The sequence below is a fragment of the Colius striatus genome, chromosome 2 (genome assembly GCF_028858725.1).
Source record: "Colius striatus isolate bColStr4 chromosome 2, bColStr4.1.hap1, whole genome shotgun sequence".
NCBI classification, from domain to species: Eukaryota; Metazoa; Chordata; class Aves; order Coliiformes; family Coliidae; genus Colius; species Colius striatus.
Window position 1 is genome coordinate 74,436,593 of NC_084760.1, and position 22,728 is coordinate 74,459,320.

The 22,728-nt window shown below is 36.5% G+C and overlaps 1 protein-coding gene across 3 annotated transcripts in view; it reads left to right on the forward strand.

The window, feature by feature from the left end:
- CNST (consortin, connexin sorting protein) overlaps nt 1-22,728 on the forward strand; it is a 50,639-nt gene that overhangs the window by 18,979 nt on the left and 8,932 nt on the right. For 2 of the 3 annotated variants that reach the window (XM_061991089.1, XM_061991088.1), the window contains exons 4-10: nt 3,307-3,337; nt 5,847-5,933; nt 6,398-6,512; nt 8,416-8,437; nt 8,615-8,711; nt 13,796-14,667; nt 22,164-22,299. In XM_061991089.1, coding sequence (XP_061847073.1) covers nt 3,307-3,337; nt 5,847-5,933; nt 6,398-6,512; nt 8,416-8,437; nt 8,615-8,711; nt 13,796-14,667; nt 22,164-22,299 — 1,360 coding nt within the window. Of the gene's footprint in view, nt 1-3,306; nt 3,338-5,846; nt 5,934-6,397; nt 6,513-8,415; nt 8,438-8,614; nt 8,712-13,795; nt 14,668-21,200; nt 21,265-22,163; nt 22,300-22,728 lie in introns of those variants that run through there. The other variant, XM_061991090.1, reaches the window with a different exon arrangement.

Below are 22,728 nucleotides of genomic sequence, written 5' to 3' on the forward strand. Positions count from 1 at the left end.
TGGAAGAAAAATGTTTTGGTTACCATGTTAGCTTTTCCTATACACTTTTATATCTTTTCCAGCTATAAGCTCTATCGTTTCTATAATACTCCCCACTGCCAAATCAGAATCAAAGTGAAATTCTGATTCTAATTAGAAACATGCTTATTTTCTGACTCTTTTCAATAGCTGCTTTCTGATATATGGTTACATGGACTACAGTATAATAGTGTCTTTGCCATTTTAGTCAAAGAAATAATACTTTATACCAATTTGGGGGGGGAACCAAGCCAACCAACCAAAACCAAACACCCCAAAAAACCAAATGCACACAAAAAACAAACAAAACCAAAACAATCAAAAAAAAACCCCAAAACCAAAAAAGAGCCAACCCAACCAAACAAAACCTCTAATATCTTTAATGAATTAACAGTGCAGTATTTTTTTTTTCTTTGACTGGCATCTCGACTTTTGTTGTAGTTTAGGCTTTGAAATAGCTGGTTGAAAGCCAAAGCATCATTACGAATAGGATACTAAATCTGTTTCAGTAGTCTGCAATCAAAATGTTTAGCTTTGATATACTGGAACAGAATTTACTCTTATTGTTTGCATGCCTGCATTCTTTGTTTATACACAGCTTCTCAGTGTATAGAGCCTTGGTGAGCATATATTTACCTTTCTGCAGTCATATGTCAAAGGTAGATATTATAAAATTACCCAGACAGGGTGAAATGGTTTTCTAAGGTGTTGCAGCTAGACATCTTGGCACAGAAATCCCCTGTTCAATCCATGACCATTGACTAGGACAGCAGCTGTTAGAGCAATTCACACATTTTGTTAAGCCAAAATGGTATAACTGGCTGGCTAGATGAAGGGAGAGCAGCGGATGTCATCTGCCTTGACTTCAGCAAGGCTTTTGACACTGTCTCTTGTAACATCCTCTTAGGAAAGCTCAGGCAGTGTGGATTGGATGTGTAGACGGTGAGATGGATCAAGAACTGGTTGAATGATGGAACCCAGAGAATGGTGACCAATGGAGCCAAGTCAAGTTGGAGGCCTTTGGCCAGTGGGGTTCCACAGGGATTGGTTCTGGGACCAGTCTTGTTCAACAACCTGGATGAGTGGACAGAGTGTACCCTCAGCAAGTTGGCTGATGACACCAAAGTGGGAGAACTGGCTGATTCCCCAGAAAGCTGTGCTGCCATTCAGCAGGATCTCGACCGGCTTGAGAGTTGGGCAGAGAGGAACCTCATGAGGTTCGACAAAGACAAGTGCAAAGCTATGCACCAGTACAGGCTGGGGATTGACCTGCTGGAGAGAAGCTCTACAGAGAGACCTGGGAGCCCTGGTTGGTAATAAACTAAATGTGAGCCAGGAATGTGCCCTCGTGGCCAAGAAGGCCAATGGCATCCTGGGATGCATCAAGAAGAGTGTGGCCAGCAGGTCAAGGGAGGTTCTTCTCCCTCTCTACTCTGCCCTGGTGAGGCCTCATCTGGAGTCCTGTGTCCAGTTCTGGGCTTCCCAGCTCAAGACAGACATGGAACTGCTGGAGAGAGTCCAGTGGAGGACCACCAAGATGATTGGGAGACTGAAACATCTTTCTTATATGAGGAAAGGCTGTGAGACCTGGGGCTGTTTAGCCTAGAAAAAGAAGACCAAGGGGATAACTCATCAACACTTGAAACTACCTATAGGGTGGATGTCAATAGGCAACACTTTTTTTCTGTTGTATCCAGTGACAGGAAAATGAATAATGGATGTAAGCTAGAACACAAAAAATTCCCCTTAAACATAAGGAAAAATTTCTTTTCTGTGAGGGAGCACTGGCACAGGCTGCCCAGAGAGATTGTGGAGTTTCCTTCCTTGGAGATTTCAAAACCTTCCTGGATGCATTCCCGTGTGACTTGATCTAGGTGGACCTGCTTCTGCAGGGGACTTGGACGATGATCTCTAGAGGTCTCTTCCTACCCCTGCCATTCTATGATCATGTAAGTGCTGAAGATTGACTTAGGTGTTCAAGTATTTTATATGTAGTCTGTCTTACATTTGATTTTGCTGGTCCTCAGTAACTACTTTGGAATTATTTTTGTTCTCTATATTAAACCTCCTTAGTAATTTCAGCTCTCAGTGCAACTCTCAGGGAGAGTTTGCTTATTTCTTGTGTCAATTCACTCATATTTCTTTGTCTCAACATACCTGTATTAACTCAACATCCATCTAAGAGAATAAGTCTTGGAAATTGTGTTTTTTAGGGGATTTTTTTTCCAATGGTCATCTTTGGCACAGCTGTCCTGTTAAAAATCTTGGTTTAATTGTTTTGTTATAGAAATGTCAGTGTAAGCAGAAAGAGCCTCAGATTTGTTCCATGTGCAACTACATGGAAATTAACTGCATCTTGCAACTACTGTGCAAATCAAAGAATGCCCTCTGGCTTAACTTCATGACTTGCTCTATTGTTGAACAGCTTCAGCTATCAAGATGTTAGGCTTAATGAACTGATGTGTGAGGTAGAGGATCTTTAAATCTTTTTAACCCAGCACAGCAGCTTTAGGAAAGGAAGTGGCAGGAGGCTGCTGCAGTAGTAGTGTCTGGCTTCTGCAGGTGGACTAGGAGTAATATAGAAAAAAATGAAGAATGTGAGTCCTTTTATGTTTATCTCACGAATTTCAAATATTCATATTGTAAAAATTTCGAGTTCTAGATATTTTAAATATTTGTTGTAATTATTTATTGTGATTATTTATTGTAAATGGGATATAAACAAGAAGGTCATTGGTATGTCTCTGATGCTGCAATAGTCAATATTTTTAGTGTCTTATGCAAAGGTTGCTCTTTCCTCATCAGTCAGGTAACCTCCTTTTCTGCATGTAATTACATTGCATTGTAATGCTCAGGAGAGCTTGTCAGTGATCTTAATTTGGTCAAAGAAACAGTGGTTAGTAACAGAATTCAAACTCTTCAACTCATATCAGTAAATACAGTACTTCTAGGTCACGTTAAAACTTTCTATTATGATCATTAAAAAAACTTTCTGAAGTAATTTTTTTCTTACAGTACAAGATAAAACCCAACTAACATTTGGCCAAATCCATCTATGTGAGAGAACTTAATATTTCTTTGCTGTTTCATATTCCTTTTAAATGTCCTTCCTAGGATGAGAATACATGTATTTAGTCTGAACTAAATTAGTCTGAATTCATGTTTTACCTAAACTAAACATGAACCTGCAAAACAGATGTTTAAAACTATGATTTAAAGTTCATACTATATCCTTGCAACTCTCATGAAAATTCTAGAACCCTATTTTTTCATTTTCTACTTTTGCAGATAGCTGAGACCTATTTTCAAGAGGAGGAATGTATCCTTTTACTTGTAAAAATTTTTATGCAATATTAAAATAATCTGGCATGCTTTACCATTGACTCACAGGCTGTGGGTCAAGGTTAGAAAAGAGGTGAACAGCCCTGATTTGACCATGAGTGAATATACAATATGTTAGCAAGTCCTTCTTAATGAGACAGTTGGAATATGAGTTAAGTAATAAATCCACTTCCAAAAGCTGAACTGATACAATTATTAGTAGTTGAGCACAAACAAAGAAGTAAGAATATCTGTTCTGTTTTTATAGGATAGGTTCTGTTTTAAGTATTAATAACTGGGAATATGTCCAATCTAGATAGGATATGTGTTCTATTATAACAAACAGGGCACTATTATAGTAAGAACAAAATTATCGTAACAGTTGATTAGAATATACACTTCAAGTGTATATACACTACAAGTATCTAGACTAGAATAAAGATACCAAATGCACCGAGCTTAGGGAGATCTGCAGTCTGCAAACAACAGCAACATGTTTGCCAAATGCTAATTAGTCAAAATCATATCAAGGTAGTTTGAGAAACTGTTGTAGGAAAATATGGGTAATTGCTTTTTGGAACAACTAGTTCAATGGTCCTGTTTATTTTGATTTGCTCCTAGATAATGCAAATTAAGTTTGGTCCAAAAGTTATAATAGTTAACTGCCACTAATTACTCTGACACATTTCAGTAACTGTGAGCGCGAATAACCATATTAAGCCTTAGGGTGAAGTTACCTTTGCAGGAAAGATGGACTGGGTTTTTTCTCTGTTTTCTTTTAAGAGAAAATCATCAGACTATAAAAAGAGGAGATGAGTCGTAAGCCCTGAAGGTATATGTAATTCACTAAGATGCATCATAAATTACATAATTTATGCATACAGATTATTTGTTATGTAATTTGTTACAGCAAAATGCAGCAAATAGGCAATTTTAATGGTTAAATAACAAAGCATAAGAAACTCAGAAAGATATCCTTGAAACCTAGCCAAATTATGTTGACCTGTATTATAAAACCAGAGAAATAACTGTCACACAATTATAAAAGCAATATATAACATTAGATATCCATCACTTTCTTGGAAGACTGTACTTCTGTCTTGGTCATCCGAATTCAAAAGCATCTATCAGAAAATTTGCATACACGGACACACAGCACAAATTTAAAGCATGGAAAAATTCTGTAGTAAATTATGACTGCAGGAGGAAATACTTTCAACTATGATTTCAACTTTAAAATTTAAAATGCTTTCAACTATGATAAAGCCAGTTTCTCTTTTATAGAAGTTGCTTTAATCGAAGGGCACTGTATTTAAAGCTGATCAAAGGAAATATTTTCTATCCGATATACACCTGATATGTGGAATTCAACACCACTATATAATACATATTTATGAAGGATATCTCCTCTGTACTTGGAACCATCAGTTTCCTGAGGTTAATAAAGAACTTACTTGATCATGTTGCACTGTATGAATTATCCATGACAGGCATTTTAGTTCATCCAGTGTAGAACTTCATATTAACAATAATTCAGAGCTTGTTGCTGTCATCCTCTAAGGATCTCTGATCTGTAATTCTGTTTCTAATCAGATTTCTTGAAGGCAAGGAATATTCTTCCAATTAATATTGCTATTCATAAGCCTTGCTATAGATGCATTGCATGAGGCTAACAAGAATGCCAAGTGCTGGTTGGGTTTTTGTAATAATTACTGCAGTATTTAAATTAGCAGGAATATATATTACTGGTAATATAATATTCTATATTACTAATAACCTCCTTCACTGTACAGCTAACAACTTGAACTTGAATGAGCTCAAATTATCCTGACTGTTAAAAAATATTGAACTATTCATATACTACTGTGAATATATTTGTAACTCTAAGGAAGGGGAAAGAGTACTTCATATAAAAGAAAACTAAGCAGAATCTTCAGAAAGAAGATTCACAAAAGTGAATCAAAAGTGAAAAGTTCACAAAAAGTGAACTCAGGTGTCCAACAGTGTTGTATACGAGAGTTGAAAAGAGGGAGAATATTTTTTAAAAGCTTGAGTTAGAGAAATTTTTTCAATAATATCTCCAGCTAGTAAGTAGAAAGGAGCTATATTTTCAGTTAGTTGTGGTTATTGCCATATAATTGTATTTCTTGAGCAATACATGCTGGTATGTGTGCAATTGTTTTTCATTTCCCAGAGATTTCATCTGCTGATAACGGTTGTGAGCATAATAACATTTTACTTGTTTCTTTTCTACAAGAACTTTTGTTGGGCTTAGGGCATGTGAGTTAGGTAACTGCTGAAGAGAATAGGATTTTCATTTTTGGAATCTTCCTCAAGTCATTTACTTCTTACTTGCAGAGAAATCTGAATAATAAGCATTATTCTTATTGATTCAATCTTGTCAAATTCCAGGTACATAATAATTGCCCTTTCAAATGTGGTGCCAAATTTAAAGAAATCACAATGTGTCCATATATGTGTGCATTTTTCTTTAACCTTGCATTCAGATGAGAAGGCAATGAAGTTCATTCACCTTGAACGACTGTATCATGAGCAGCTGCTTGCAAATCTTTCTTCCATACAGGAGCAGTGGGGTGAGTGCAGGCTAAACTAATATGGTAGAAGAAAAAGTTAATTTCAGTTATATTTCTAAATGACAGAATATACATTTTGTCAGCTTGAAAATGTTATATAGTGAAAGTAGCCTTAATATCAGAATTTCTCTGAGCTTGTTACAACAAAAGTATTCCTGCTTTAGATTTATTCTCACACTTTTCATGAAAAAGGTGCAAATAGTTTGTCTTTTTCATCCAGTGATTTGAGACTTTGATCCACAGTTGTTATGAGCTTATTTTTTATTTAGGATTGGTGAAACTCATGATGAAAATAAAATGTGTTTTGAAAAAATGCAGTGCTTTTTTTCAGTGTGACACAAGATTGTAGAATATACACAAAGCCATCAATTTTTCTCCAATAATTAGTTTCACATATTTGTTTTATGTTAAGCAAATACTACTCCTGTAATACTTTGGGTAAAAATTATTTTGATTGAATTTAGAAAGAAAATGGAAAACAGCAGTTCCTAGTCCAGTTGCAACACTGAGGAATTCAGTTAAAGAATTGAGTGTTGAAGAGCTGGAAAAGCTTACTAAAGTTTGTTCTTCGCATCAACAGTAAGTATAAGAAAATATTCTTACTTTTCCAGTCCTAACATGTCAGCCCAGCAGCTGTCTACTTGCCAATATAGGTGTTTTTGAATAGTCAATGTCAAAATAAAAGTTGCATCCCATTGACTTGAACAGGCTGCCCAGAGGGATTGTGGAGTTTCCTTCCTTGGAGGTCTTCAAGGCCCACCTGGACATGTTCCTACGAGACCTGATCTAAGTGAACCTGCTTCTGCAGGGGGGTTGGACTAGATCTCTAAAGGTCTCTTCCAACCCCTGTGATTCTGTGACTTCAGTGAATTTGGTTATAAAGTGATTGTACTTTTTGTTATGTAACTAAAATGTTTCTATTGCCATCAATTTTCACAAATGTTTTAGCAGGGTTTGCGGAAAGTCTAGGGACTAGATATAAACTATTTACAGCAAATCATTAGATTGCCAGAAATGAAGTGAGATTTAGTATTTTCAGCCAATGCAAAAACTGAGTAACATTAATTTAGGGGGAGACTCTAGAACTGATGGTGGTGGTTCTATTAATATGTAATTTTTAATCACTGATTTTAAATGTAATTGCTCAGCATCTCAGACTCCAGCACTCACATCTACCCTATAGGATTTTATTCCCAAATTGTCCACATTTTAAGATAATTCCCCAATGTTTTAATTCATTCTCATTATCTTCTGTTGATCTCATATAGATTGCATAAGCATTATGAAGCAGCAATTCTGTAGTCCCCTAGTACAGCGGTATTCTGAAAAGTTGTGAAATCTTAGTTTGCACCTGCTTTACCTGATTTATAAGCCTTCTGAATCAGCACAATCATGGGCCTTGAATGCTTTTCTGGATAGTACCACATACAGGATTGTACCCGTCAGGAGGGAGAGATCTGTTACTTCATGAGTGAATGTCTTACCAACATTTAGTTATTGTAATAACATGGCTTAACAAGCATGGCAACCCCCCCTGAGTTTAAGGGACTGATTAATACCATCTACCACTGAAAAATGGTCAGTCGATAAAGAAACTAACCACATTCAATGGCTGTGAAAAGACCAACCTGTCTTTGGTTAGAGAGATGCTCTCAATCAGAATGGGAGAGAACTTTTCAAATATGTTTGCATTGCCTTAATCAGTCTGGATATAACAGAAGCCAAAATGCTGTTGTTATTCCTAGAGTATAACTTGGCTTAGACTTTTTTTCTTCTGGGTGACAAAAGTTTGAAAACACCTTCTTTGTTCTTTAAAAACAGTTTTGAATGTCTCTAACTTTTTTTCAGTAGCTTTAAACAAAATGCTCAACATTTTATCTTCACTGCTCTGTGGTGAAGATGTGGTGAAGGCTGCAAGACATGTTGCATGATAAAAACATTGTGCATGATAAAGCACATCGTGCACAAATCTCTACATAGTTTACAAAGTCCACACTGACTAATAGTAGTGTTCTCTCACCAGTGAAACCCAGTGGAATCAGCGTGAACTTCTGTATCTTACAGTACCTAGAAAACATATCCCAGTGTAAACAGTCTGTGCAGAGGGAAATACATTTTGGGGTTTTTTTCATTCTTCAATGTCTGTTATAGTGACCAGGCTAGTAGATACTGAGTCCTTATGTGATATTTAAAGGTGGTAAAGTTCTTTCTGAGCATAAAGTTTTTGATCAGATTGCAGATACATTTTCTTTTTACCATTTTCTCAATTTGGTGGAGCAATATTTGGGCTAATTGGTCTTCCGATGATGTTCAGATATGGTACAGATCTGTGCTTGAAAGTATGCTAGCATGCTGTGTTTCAATGTAAAAAAAGTTCTGTGTTAATATTAGAGCAGGGGAAAAGGCTTAGAAGATTTCAATGATATTTATTATGAGGAATGTTGCTACTAAGTTGTTGGTTTTTTTTTCTTTGTTGCTGCAGGCCACAGGCAACTCAAAATAAGGTAAGCAGATGTTTAATTCTGCTTTGTCAAAGATTACTAATACATATATTTTTAATATTCTTCAGTGTAATCTTTCCAATTTAAGTAAAAAAACTGTCTGAAGTTTGGATGTCTCAAAAAGTCACAGTGCTCCTGCTGAATTCCAAAAATTAAATTAAATACTATCATATTTTACAGCTAGTAGCTGCAGAAAATACATGGGAAAATGATGGTTTGCTTCAGTTAATGGAATCAAAAAAATTAAAGGAAAGAGAAGCTGTTGCTTTTAAATCAGGTATGTGTGTGTGTGTAAGTACACGTGCATGTGTTTATTTTAAATGCTATAATGTAATGACATATGTCTAGAAATACTATGAAACTTTTTCATTTGAAGCTACAGCATTTGTTGGATTTCCACAGATTCCTCCATTTGTGTGAATTTTTTCTTTTTTTCTCACAACTGCACAATGGGATATACTCTGCAATTCTAATTAGTCATTGATATTCAGAGTTGTAATTAAAGTAATTCTAGCCTCCATCAAAAAATGCCTTTTAAATATGCATGCACTTACAGCAGCCTATGTAGGTACAAAATTGTGCACAACTAGAGCTAAGATAGATAATTTATATGTATGGAAGCTAAAGAATGTAATGGCAAATATTCTGAGTTGTGGGAATTTGGTATGGGTTAACTATTGTAACTCTTAAATTACATGAAATATACTGATTTTGAGACACATTTTTTGTAACAGCACAGAAAATCAGGAAGCTTTGAGAGGGTCTTGGAGGGGAAAACATACTCAAGTTTCCGTTTTTTCAGTACACACTTTAATGTCAACTTCATTTTGTTCCTCCTGCCTTGTGACAGTGTTTGTTTTGTTTGCATCATTTGTTAGAATCATTGGGTTCTTACAAATCATTTACAAAATAATGAATTGTTAAAATGGAGACAGAGGGGAAAAGAACATTGGTATACTACCAGGATGTAATTAATCTCTCCTGTGTTTGAAAAAAAAGTTTCTTGGGAGACTTGCCTAAATGGAGTACTTTTCCTCAAAAACAGATAAAAATTCTCACAAGATGAGAGTTGGCCTAAGTGACCTCAGGAGGTTCCTTTTAGCCTAAACTACCCTACAAGTGTGTATCAGCCAGGATGTTCAAGAGCATCAGAAAATGAACAAAGATGAAGAGTCACGGCTCTCTACGTGTGTGGATTCTTCTCATCTTCATCCTCTTTTACGATATACCCGTTTTTTTTCTGTCTTTGTTCTTATAAGCTAACTAAACTCAAAACACAAACATGTTCTACAGCTCAGAAAGCAGATCAAAAGAGCCCAATGTTTTTTCTTTTTGGATGGTTGGAAATTCCCATGACAAAAAATTAGGCACTTAAAATATTTCTATTGGTTTTATTCCAAGTGGGAATAAAAGCTTTCTGGAGAGAAATTCTGAACATTTGAAACTGAATTAAGGAGCATTTCATGTCAGTGTCAAAATACTGTAGTGCAATATCTAGACATATTAAACTTAATGTAGAGGTCATTAATGGTGTAAATTTATACTTTTCATACCTTTTTCTTAATGTAACTCTTGTCAAAATGTTGTAAAAATCTTTCTGTTCCCATGAAATGTTTGTTAACAAAGTTGTGTCATCTAATAGAAAATGGTTCTGCAGAGAATTTTGTAGCAGTGCTAAATACTTTTTCAATACAGACATATGACCATTTCAAGCCTAATTCAAGCTTAAATGCTTAAGATTTGCAAAAGATGCTCTTTCCAAGATTAGCACATGCTTGTGGAAGCAATGATTTCTCACCCTCAGAAGTCTCTTCTTCTGCTAAGGCAGTGTGTGGTCAGTTAGCTACTGCTGCCCACTCTGAGTCAATGTGCCAGTGGCACAGGCCTGAATGCTTTTGTTGCAGTAAGGTTTTGGGTTGGGAAGGCATCACCATGAACTAATAGAGAAATTGGACAAAGATGATCCATAACTCTGAATTTCTATACAATGCTCAATGCTATGCAAAAAATATTTGAGCTGTGTCTGTGAGTGATCCAGCTCAGGACAAAAGCACTATGGCCATTTGGGGCTGATTCTTGATTTTGCCTGAACCGTCATTACAGTGCTATAGTAAACATAGTGTTCCTGTGCTATAATAAATATAAAATTCCTAATTGTATAAACTAATTTGTTCAGCATTAGCCTAAATGCAAGGGGCTTCTCACTGAAAACTTAGCGTGCTCGTCTTCTGCTCTTTGGCTGGGCTTTTTTCTCTACATCACCAAAAAATGAGTAGTAAATGTATAAACTGTTAATTCTTCTCTTAGAAACATATCTGCCAATCTGCAGGGAGAACTATTTAACTCAGCTGCTGGTAGTAAAAGTCTGACTTACAGTAAGACAGGAAAAGGAAATTCTCAATTCTCAAGTTTGAAGACTATCCATATGAATTTGTAGACCCAAAATAACCATTTATCTAGCAATTATCAGTAAGAAGTATTAGCTTATACATATAGATATATAATGCATTGTAGAAATTGTTGCACCATATGACAGTAGCATCTTTTAAGTAAAATCACACTTCCTTACTAATCTCAAGCAAAAATTACTCCATTGACTTATTGCAAGCATTTGGGAACACAGTTTGAGCCTCTGTAAGCATTTGATCCTAAGAGTTCACGATTCCTCTCTCCTGGGGAGACAGTGACCAGAAAACAGATTTATAAGTTGGCTCATCAACATTTCTGGGAGAGTCACTGAATTATTTTTCTGCCCTTCTGAGCAAGGGTTGTGAATGGTTTGTTGTGACATATTCTCTTCTGGTAGATTTTCTCTTAGACTCTGCCAACAAAAAGAACTGGGCCCTTAAAGCTATTTGTGTATATTAAAAGATGAGCTTATACATCCTATATCCATTAATTTCTTCAGCTTCTGACTGAAAGCCTTAATAGCCTTAGTGTTAACTAAAGGTAATCAAATTCATGTGTTTCATGAGACTTTTGCTAATTAAATGATGAATTTCATTAAACTCTTAGCATAAGTTTGCAGTGTATAGATATAGACTTGTTTCCAAGGTGGGGAGGAAGTGCTTATACCTTGTTTTCTTTTAGGTCAGCTAGGATTTGATTTTAAATGGGAAGAGGGACAAAGATGGAGAAGTGTGAATAGAACTGATAGAATGCCAGTACTCTTTCTCCTAGGCAGTCTTGGATTAACAGGATTAAAAAGTGATGGCTACAGGTGTCAGTGATGAGCAAAGCAAGCACCAATTTGAAAGTAACTCTGGGGGGTGGGGGAGAATTCTTAAATTACCAGAAGTCTACCATTGCTAGAAAATCTTCAGTGAATATTTTATTGTATCTCTGACAGTCAGGTAAAAATTACTGCCACGTTGGTGGTTATGTCTTCATTTAACTTGGTAGGAAAAAGCATCTTATTAAGTGTTCAAGTATGTCTTAACTTGGTTTGAGTTGGTAATAGGCACAAGTTGTCTGAAGCAAGTTTTTAAATAAGTACTAAAGAAAACATTGAAAGCTGCAGAAAATTTCATATGGAATGTTGTTGATCATTACATCCCAGTTCCTGTATAGCTGTAGTTAGGTAACAACGCTATAATCAATTATTACTTTCATAGCTACAGAGCCCTGAGCTCAAGGGCCACCTTTCACAGTAAAGAACTTAATTTAATTTCTGACTCCATTTAATCTTTGTTGCAACTGGGGCTGCCAACAAAGGTTCCTGCTATACTGTGGTTGTATCCACTAGGAAAAATTGACAGATGGTAACAAAATCTTGTACCAATAATCCAGGCAGTGTTTGAACTCATGACCTACATGTGAAGGGCTCAGTATCTCATTCCAAATCCCTTGAGCGATCTACTCATCTGTGTCTAATTTTCAAAAAGCCCCTGTCTCATACTCATTTCTTCTTTCAGTGTTTTACACTGGGGGGGGGGGGGGGGGAAATCAGGTTTCCCTGTACCCTTTCTATCTGTTAATGTTGTAAAGATTTTTTTTTTTTTTGGTGTTTTGAAATGATTTGGTGTACTCTTTTTCAATTTCCAAGCCTGTCTTTTCTGTGCTACCTTGGATTTCATTGCCCTTTAAAATGGGGATAGTTTAGAATTTAATAAAATTATTCAATACAATGAGTTAATGCAAAGATTTCTTTAAAGGCTAATGAATATGACCATGTATTATTTGACAAGTTCAGGAAATTAGTAAGATTATAAGTGAGGTTTTAACAAGGGAGGAAGGATAAGACTGGCATAGAGATGGTCAGCCATTCTTGTGGGAACGTATACCATCAATACATATACCCTCATTGTTTGATCTTTTTGTTAATCTGTTCATAAAACCTTTCTGCTTTTCTCTATGACCAAAAAGTGTAAATTACTGTTTTCTAGAAGTATTAATTTGTTGTTTGAGGATATTACCATTACTATAACACTACTCTTACTATATGATAGTCTTAACTTAGTTTTTATTAAAATATAATGATTAAAAAAAAAAAAAAAGAAAAGATAGTTTCTGTCATAGCTATTTTGCTTTGGTGTTCTAAACACTCCATTTCTGTTTTCCTAAGCCTAAAAGGGGAGATTTGACCTGGATCTTCTCATAGTGGCTAATGCCTAATAATTTTATTGACAGATTTGGCTAACCATCTACTTCATCAGCAGGTCATGACCATTGGTGAATTTACATGCTCTGTAGAAACCTCCTTGTTTCTCTCTGAAGTTTCAGATGAGAAAAAAATGATTTAATTTGTATTGTTAATGCAAATACAGAAATAGGCTGCATCCAGTTGCACTTTTTAATAGTTAAACTAACTTATATATCCAAAAAGCAACATGTTTTTATGCAATACATTATTTAAAATATTATAATTAGATATTTAACTTGGCATTAACCAAAAGAGCTAGTTACCCACTTAAAATAATTTAATTTAAAATTTATTAAATTAGTATGACTTCCGCTTCTTTAAAGGAAATACAAATATCTCCTTGTATGGTAGATCCACAAGCATTACAGTTTTCTGTAATTAAGTGCATTTGGCTGAACTCCAGGCCTCCATGAGATGGACTCACATAAAACACATTTTCAAAGAAATGTGGCTGTTTGGAAAGGTACTTACATACATACTGTGCTTGAAGGGCACCAAAGCAAGAATGCATGCAAATACTTTGCTGAATCAGAAGTCAGCTTTTCAGACTACTAAGAAAACTTTTATTTTGACTAGAGCATAAAAATTGTGCCCTTTATGGGAGTGCATTTTGAAGCATTAGGTTACAACGTTATCAAATCACAGTGTACTCTTTTCCCTTTGGGTTGATGGTTTGAATCATTTAAAAGCACTGGAACTGTTTTTCCTGTTGCACTTAGGTACTGAAACTTGTCCTGGACTGAAGAAAGAAGATAAACAGCTGAGCAGTAGTTCTCCAGGTGAAAACAAAACTGAGAGACAGACAGAGGCAGCAAGCCCTTGGGTAGCTGCAGGAAGGGACCACATGGAGGAGCAGCACTGCAGTGCTGAATCAACACTGGAGCCACACACCCAGTCCACAGGGACAGTGGGCAGTCTTTCTTCGGGCTGTTTATCATCTGGGGATGCCAGTAAAGATAACAGTTTGCAGCTGAGAGAAAGACAGCTCTCTAAGGATGCAGACAAAATAGAAGGCACAGCTGAGGAGCCTAGAGTGAAACTCCCTCTTGAGCCAATGGTAGATGCTTTGCTTTTAACAGATGCTGATTTTATGCCTACTGATTTGGTTCCTACTGGTAAAGATGTGCAAGCTGACAGAAATCTGCCCAGATCAGAACATGCTGCTGGCTCTTCGGAAATTGCTCGTGGCCACCTTGGAAATAATGATTTAAAGCAGCAACAGAAACAGCCTGATGATGGTGACAAAAAATCTTCACAGAACAGAACTGCATCCAATGTGTGCTCTGAGTGTAATAAAATATCTGAGCATGAGAGTACTGCCCATTCACGAGTATGCAAGGAAATACAGAGAACAGCAGGGTGGGAGGAGAAGGTAAATAATGAAGAACAAGCAGATTTATTTCTCAGATTTTTAAATGGTAACATAATAGACAACGAAGAAGCATTTGCAAACTTAGCAAACCAGGAGGACTTTGACACTGTTCCAGATACTTCACCTGAACAAGCATCTGACAACTCACTGGAAGTGTTATCACTAGATGACAGCTTTTCTTCTCTTGATGAACTTGCAAGAAGGATAGAGATTGCCGAGGTAAGTACTGTGAATCTTATAAAGTCTTCCCTGTTTATCTCAATTAAAATATTTTAGATATTGCATACTTCAAAATATATTAAATATTTTTTCATATATCCCTGTTTAATCTGAAAAGAAATCTGTATTTATTTAATTGTTCTGATTTAAAGAAAAAAAAATGCTTTTTGCCTGTTTGCCTCCTCCTTGACCAGCAGTGCTCTGTATGTCAAAAAATCAGATTGATTTTTACATAAGAGCGTGAACACCTTCTATTCTATACTGACACAGACTGTTAGGAGATGGCCTGACAATTCCTGTTAAATCACAATTTCACATCAGAAGCCTACATAGGGCCTATCATGTAACATGTGGTTCATTTCTAGTCATAGAAAAAAAATTGCTTTCCTGTGCCCTATTCTATATATGTGAGAACTACATATGTGATTGACTTGGTATATTAATGTGTGGGCTTCTAATTTTTTGCCAAGTTTAGGTAGACTTGTTCTTCAACCAAAACTAAGGAAGAACTTCTAAGCCTTGAACCCGCCTTTCTGAAGCACTGTTGATAGGCCACAAGAAGTGCTACATAAGCTAAATTGCCCTTTCAGAAAATATAGATTTATTGCTTTGGGACTGTTTTGGAGAGTATATGATGACATCTCTGCTTTGTCGTCTGGTTTTGGTACATTTGCAACTATAGGACCTTAAAAGCTTTTTCTGTAAATGAAAAAATGAGATTATTGTGAAATTATGTGATTCCAGATGCTGGAGAGGGGAGACTTCTAAAAGGTGTATTCTTAGTTCATCTCTATTTTTAATGCATTTAACAATACAACATTCCCTGGCAATAAAGCAACAATACTTCTCTATAGATCAGAAGCTAATGCACAGAGACCAAGAGCCCACAATTACTCAAGGATGGCAGCCAGGCAGGAAACTAAATACGTGAGATCCATGCTGATGTTACATGTTTGGCAAAGTCTCCCAAGATGGCAGCACAGCCTTTTGGTTTTATCCACATCTAAAAAGCTTCTTATGTCTTTCCCAAGATCACTCATTCTGACCTGTCTCTAAAGCACCTTGACTTTGTGTGAGGTGTTAGGAAGTGTACCACAGACCAGGACTGAGGGCATGCACAAAACTACACAAGCTCTTGATGACACAACAGCACGCACATGGGGAAACCCGTGTACGCATTCATACATTCAATCAAAATTTTGCACTAAATCTATTGGCTTATATTCATTTATAGGATGGCTTTGAAGAAGAGTATTTTGTTGACAATCTGTGCTAAGCCCGTATACATATGTAACAGAAGAGTAATTTAAATGCCATCCCTCGGAATTAGATTTCTTTTGAGCCCACTGAAAGTTCAGCATTTTAAGACACAGGAGACAACTGTTCTGTTTCATGAAGAAAAATCTCAAATTAATCCTATAGCAACCGTTTTTAAATTGGTAGGTTGATGCCATTTTAATTTTAGAGAATGGGATAAGAAGCACCATATTGATACTGTTAGAAAAATTATGGTTGTATTGATTGGCCCGGTGACTGATGATGATTTTTTACAGGGAATCTATTTTCATTTCTAGTTTGCTGTCCCAGTACTAGGACTGCCAGTACTCTGATGGCCAGAGTTGAGTCTCTGGAGAGGAAAAAGTACCTTGAGTCTTTCCATAGCACATTTTCTGGCCATATAAGGCATAATGTTGGCTGGCACTGGTGGGAGTATTTTTGAATCATTCTTAGCAAGAGGTCTGAATTATATGAGGCAGGGGATTTAAATCAGGGATAAGAGAAGAAGGATTAATCTCAATACCAGTTAAAAACTGTAATATGCAACATCCGGGGCTGTTTTGCAATACCTGAAATCCCTAGGTGCAGCAGGATTTAAGAATAACACAGCATCTTGTATTGTTTCATTACACACTTGCATTTTGGTTTTCCAGCTACTCTTAACACCTATCATTACCCTAGTGGTTGCTTTTCAGAAATTAAAGCACCTACAGCTTCCCTGGAAGAAAAGTTGGAGTTGAAAGGACTTTGCATCTCTGAGAAAGCAGCACTGTCAGTTTGCTTTCACAGATTTTGTTTTATTGCTAAAATAAGATTCCACTGATGTTTTTGACAAGCAGACTGATCTTAGCACATAGCTGTAACATTTCTTCCTTTCTTGTCCTCCTGAAGCCTTTTAAATTGCATTATTCAGGCTGTGGCCATTAGTAAGATGACAGTTTTCATAGAGTCGTTGTTAAAGAAATGCCTAGAAAATGTATTGGTAGCCACATGACTGAAATGAAATTAATTACATGAAATGTGCCAGTGTCACAGTAAAAAAATCCAAACCACATAAAATAGTTTGACTGTGATAAAACCTGCCACCGAGTGAGTGTTTACAAAATTGCCACTACGAGTGGAACGCAGAAGTAAAGATTATTTTGAAATTTCCTAGGTATAAAAATCACATGGTAGGGAAAAAATCTCGTTAATATTCTTCAGTGGAGATGTAATATTATTTTATTTAAAAGGGGGAAGGGTAAGTACTTGTGTTTGTATTTACAGCTAGGAGGTTTTCTTTGACCCCATACTGAGGTTAAAGAATCATGTCATCTGGTTCTCAAGTTTAGATCCTTTGTCACCTATTTTCTAACATTTACAGTAGCTAAGTACCAAAACTGAAAAACCACTAAATTCTGCCTCTGCTTTTAAATAAATCACAAAACTAAAATAGTACTTTAGTTATTGTACTGTACCTTATACTGGGTATTTCTTCACTAGTACCATGGAAAATCAGTGACTAAATTCATATATCTACAAGGAGCTTTGAAGCCCAGTCATCAGTTGGCAGCAACAGATATCTAGAAGTGTATAACCTATTCTTAGATCTGTTATCATTTCTATGAGAATGGAATGACACACGAGTCAAATTGTAACCCCAATAATGTAAGTTGCATTTTTCCATATGAAATAAAAGTTTATAACATAAGCTTTTAGTTTTAGTGACAATAAAGGAAACAAGTAAAATAGTAATGTTTTTCCTTATTTGAAAATTATTATTTGAAATTTCTTTCAAAAAAGCAAAGATAGTGAGACTCTCTACCACAACATAAAGTAGTCTGCTTTATAAAACCAAAAGCTGCTTTTTAAAAGTGCTGAGTCTGTACTGACCAGCAGCTGATTTGATTGCAGAAATGAAGTTTGCACCTATCTGTACTAGTTCTGGAGACAATGCTTTGCTGAAATCTCCCATTGTTCTGTATGGCTTGGGGGTTTTTTGAGTTTGCAAAAATTATGCTTCCATGTGAATTGCTTACACAGTATCTGAGCTATTTATTGCCATGTAAAAGAGCCTGGTACTTGGCATGTCAAGCATATCATCAGGAAGATGATTAGGGTCAGATGCTCTGGTAGGAATATTGAATTTGCTAAGTGACTCCTTTTCAGAGTCAAATTTCTCAAAGTCGTGTGGTCATGCATTTTATTATCAAAGTGGTTTGTGTGCTGCTTATATCTTAGCAAAGGGCAGTCTTGGCTTGTGTCGGTACAGTTATGGATTACAGCTTTAAAAAAATCTGGTATAACTAGAAATAAAACTGTAGGCCTTTGCCAAGTAAGTGAAGAAGGAGTATAACCCAAAGAAGAATACACAAACAAAACTCCTCCTTGAGTAGTCCTCCGTGTTCAGACCGAAATACTTCATATGATGAGCTTTTCTTCCTAGATTCTAGTTTGCAGTGCCTCCAGTTTTAACGATGGGGGCGGGCCATAGTTACTTCTGTATGCTACAAGTGATTACAATACTCAAGTTTAATCTGTTTTCTCTTAAGAGCTTGAAATACAGGAATTTATGTTAATAGTTTTGTCTAATATGTTTATAAATATACACAACATGTTTGGCAAAAATATGCATAGTATAAGAAGGGTTTTTTACTATTTTATTAGCGAACACTGTTTTAAACATAGAAAAGACAGGTAGTTTAATTAGAGCTTATTTTTCTTATTTTGCAGACAAGATACTAAACTTTATCCAAAAAAGTTTAAAACATTTCTGTGAAGCAGAATCACTTGGTGTTAATAGTGGTATAAAGTGAAAAGCTAAAAGTTTTAACAGTTTTAATTAACCAACAGCCACAGCTGCATGTCAAAATGCCACCACATACCTGGACGCTATTTTAAGTTCCTGTACTATAAAAGCTGCAGTGAAAAGAATTTGTGAAGGCCAGCATAGCTGAGTGATTAAGCTCAGTTACATAGATGTTCCAACAGCATCTTTTGTTAATTATCTAACTTAGAATTAAGAAAATTTCTGATGTTTCAGTACATTCTTTATGTAGCTCTTTTATGTAACACAGAGCTGTTTACAGTGCAGCCTGGTACAAGCCTAAATTTTTTCCTCCTGAGGCTCACGTCAAGTAGAGACTTGTGGTCAACTATTAACCATAGTTCCCTTGTTAACCTCCAATTTAAATAATATCTTCTGCCTTTTTAAACTCTTCCTGCCTCCTGAAGATGGGGAGAGAAAACTTCAGGCCTTGCATGGCAGCTAAGTCAATCTCCTTGGATGTTTAATTAATGGGAGGTGGATCTAATACAGTTGGTTTGTATATTGCACTGAAATATTTCTAAATTAAAGTTACAGTTGTTTAAATTGAATGAGATTTTACTTGTAGCAAGATGGACCTTATTCTTATGTGACAATCTTACAGAAATGATGGCTGTATGGCTAAAAATAAGAAAAATAAAATGTGGTGATGTTTGCATAAAATATTTTTGAGATACAGTTGAGAATATGGTAGAAAAGAAGGTGTAAATATTGCTTTATGCAGAATTCCATGTGTTTATATTTGTATTCACATTTTAACAATAAACTATGTTGATTAGGAGGCATAGCTTTGTAGGTAAACAAAACAAAACAAAGCCTTAATTACATGATGCGTGAAATTCAAAGGTATATGAAATATTCTAGGCAGGAATTATGTATTATGTAAAGGGGAAGTTGTTGAAAATGTGGTCTATGTGTTTTATTGGGACAAGAAAGTAATGCTAGCCACACTGATTTTACTGCAGTTTGCCCTTGTTTGCTCTTTTTAAGCAAAAGATGTTCAGAACAGAGAAATCTGTGCTATGTTGATTAGTTCTTTATTCTTTTAGAAGTGAATCCTGAAACATAGCCATGTGGGCTCACAGGGAAAGTAAGCAAACCTCATTGTAGCAAGACTTTCCTTTGCAAGCCTTTTATGTAACTGTAATCACCAAAATACACATTTCCACATAATCCTGTCAAGAGACGGCCATCCAATTTTAAGCTTGGAGAAGGCAGAGCTTGTGACACAGTCATTCAAAAATTACCATGAGCTAACAGACAAAATGAAGTGTCTCAGTTTGAGGTGACTACTTGCAGGACAGCCCACCACATGCTGACCTCAGGGCAGCACGGCAGAAAGGCACAGCAGTCCCCTGGGTGACATTCCCGCCAGGCGCAGGCCGAGCCCCTGGCCAACAGTCCTGCCAGGCTACAGCTCCCCTCCCATGTGGGTGCTGCAGGAGCAGCCAGTGTTCCTCTTTAGGGCAATGTCCTACACAGAAGCTTAAAATAATCTACTCTTTTAAAGGACATCATTTTATCACTGCCCTATGAATAAGTCCCCTTTCCTTGTTACAACAAGGAAGAACAAGTGTTGATTTTCTGGCTGACCTGATTAGATTTTATGGTAGCTCTGCAGAGGCTAACTTAACATTACCAGTAGAAGTTTCACCACAGTGCACTTGTCTGTTGTGATGAGATGCTTTCAGGGTATTTGTGGTTCATTTGTGACAGTGGTCCTCCATAGGTTGACTTAAACCCACTCCCTCTACACTTTTCCTACTTCATTGCATTGTTTCCTTAAATAATCCATTCAAGCTCTTGAACAGCTAATCAAAAGGGAATGTGAATATCCAAAGGGGAAGGGTGACAGATCAATTTTATCCTCTGGGTTGTGATTTTGGGAAAAATCGTTAGACTGTAGGCATATACCCACAGTGCCCAGCCCTGTGAGTTGTTCTGAGTAAAGTTAATTGTCTGGTTGAGGGCTATAAAACGTGGCCAGACTACAGACCTGCAAATGTAACTGCGACCTTTGCCAGTTAAAATTATGCAGATGCTGTAGTTGGTGCAGCACCTATTGGGTTGTGTTCTGTGTTTTGCTGTGTCCAGTGCTGTGTCTATCTGATTACAGCACATGCATTATATAAGCTCATAGCATAAAGAAAGTTTGGGGGCATAAGTTATGAAGTCGCTTGTTTTATGATTTTCTCCATAGTTGTTAAAATTGCCATGCAAACCATATGGTCTTCCAACTCCATTAGATATGGGAGGAATTAAGCAGTCAGTGTCTGCAACCTGTTGCACTTTTTTTTTCCACTTTGAGGTTTTGTGGAAATTATAGGTGTTTGAGCTCATCTGCATATATGAGTTGCAAACTCAGTTGTGAATGTGATATGTTTTCTTATCTGTAGCACAGATTACTTTTCAATTTAACAAATGTTATTACTGATCTGCTTTTTAAAAGTATTACTCAGAAAGGAACTTCGTGAAGAGATGACTAAGACTTTTTTTCAGGTAAATATGATCTCAAGATTAAAAAAGACCATGTCTAAATATGCTTCCTATTTTAATTTCTAGCACATTGGGAACTGCTTGCTTAGGAAGGTATTTTTCTCCCAATACTTCCCTTACTTTTCATTTCTCTAATAACTAGGAAATTACAGACTGTTTGGGCTGGTGTAACATCCTAGTAGGGTTTAGCACATACTCTTGCAGCTAAGATAAATGCTGTAGCAAAGGAAAGAGAAGTTAAGGTTTATTGACTTTTTGACAGTATTGCTGTTGATGGAAGCTGTTTAGGTGACCAGCCTATAGGGAAGGATTTTTGAACTTCTCTACCCAGAAAGCTTATTACAATGTGGAGCTGGACTCTGAAGCTATCCTTTTCCCTGGTATTATCTCTCTTTGGTTTTGTGGTCCCACTGTAGCTTGTTGTCCACTCTGGGGAAACAATTGCTATGCTGGAAAATTAATCTCACAATAAGTATTTACTAGTCTTGGCAGGATTATAACTCTTTAGAGACAGCACTAGTGTGTCATTAGCATCTTACTACCTTCTGATGATAGTGCTTTTGACACTAACTCTCCTCACCATTGCCCCAACCCATGTGATTTAATAATGTGACTTTATAAAAGAACCATTGCGGTGAATACAAAGTATGATCCAAAGCGTAAATGTATGGGTAAACTTTGATAGCAATTAAGTGCAAGCAGTGTCAGCAGACAGCAGAATGATGCTGCAGCTGTCCCATGGTAAAGGACTGGTGTATTCAAGAAGGAGGTTTCATAAGTGTTGCAGTGTTTAAGAAGGTAGAGTGGAAACCATTTTTTACTTGTTTCGCTCATTTCCTCCTTTAAATCATTATCAAATAGATCTCATGTTTGGATTTCTCGCATCTCTTGTGCCACTCACTGTTTTTCCTGATAGATTGCCCCAGCAGAAGGATTGGTTTCTATACTAAAGAAGAGAGGTGATAGGGAAGGAAAAACAATTGCTCAAGTCCAGCAAAGGCAAACAAAGAGAAGAGTGCGATTCCAAGAGATGGAAGACACATTGGATCAAGGTAGTTCAAAGCTGTTAATTCCTGGGTTGCACTCCTGGGGTGCAACTGATGTTGATTCTTTTCTTCACAAGAGCAAAGTGGGTGTTCATTGTACATACCATCATAGCTTTTTAAAAATTAATGAAGTAATATATTGTATACCAAGTTTGGGTAACAAGGTTACAGAAGGATATGGTAAGTACACTTCTGGTTTAAAGCTTGGCTAAGACTGAAGCCTCTGACCAAATGATTTGTGAGTGAGAGCTAGTGGATGTCCTTTCATTAATGTTTGGAACATACAAGTGGGAAGTGCAGGCTTTCTCCCTAAATTTAATCCATGTAGGTAAAAAAGGATGCAAAGGAAACAAGTCTGTTGTGCTTCAGTCCATAGACAGCTTTCCAACCCTGTCTAGTAGACCATGGGATTGGAGGGTGTCAGATTTAATTTAA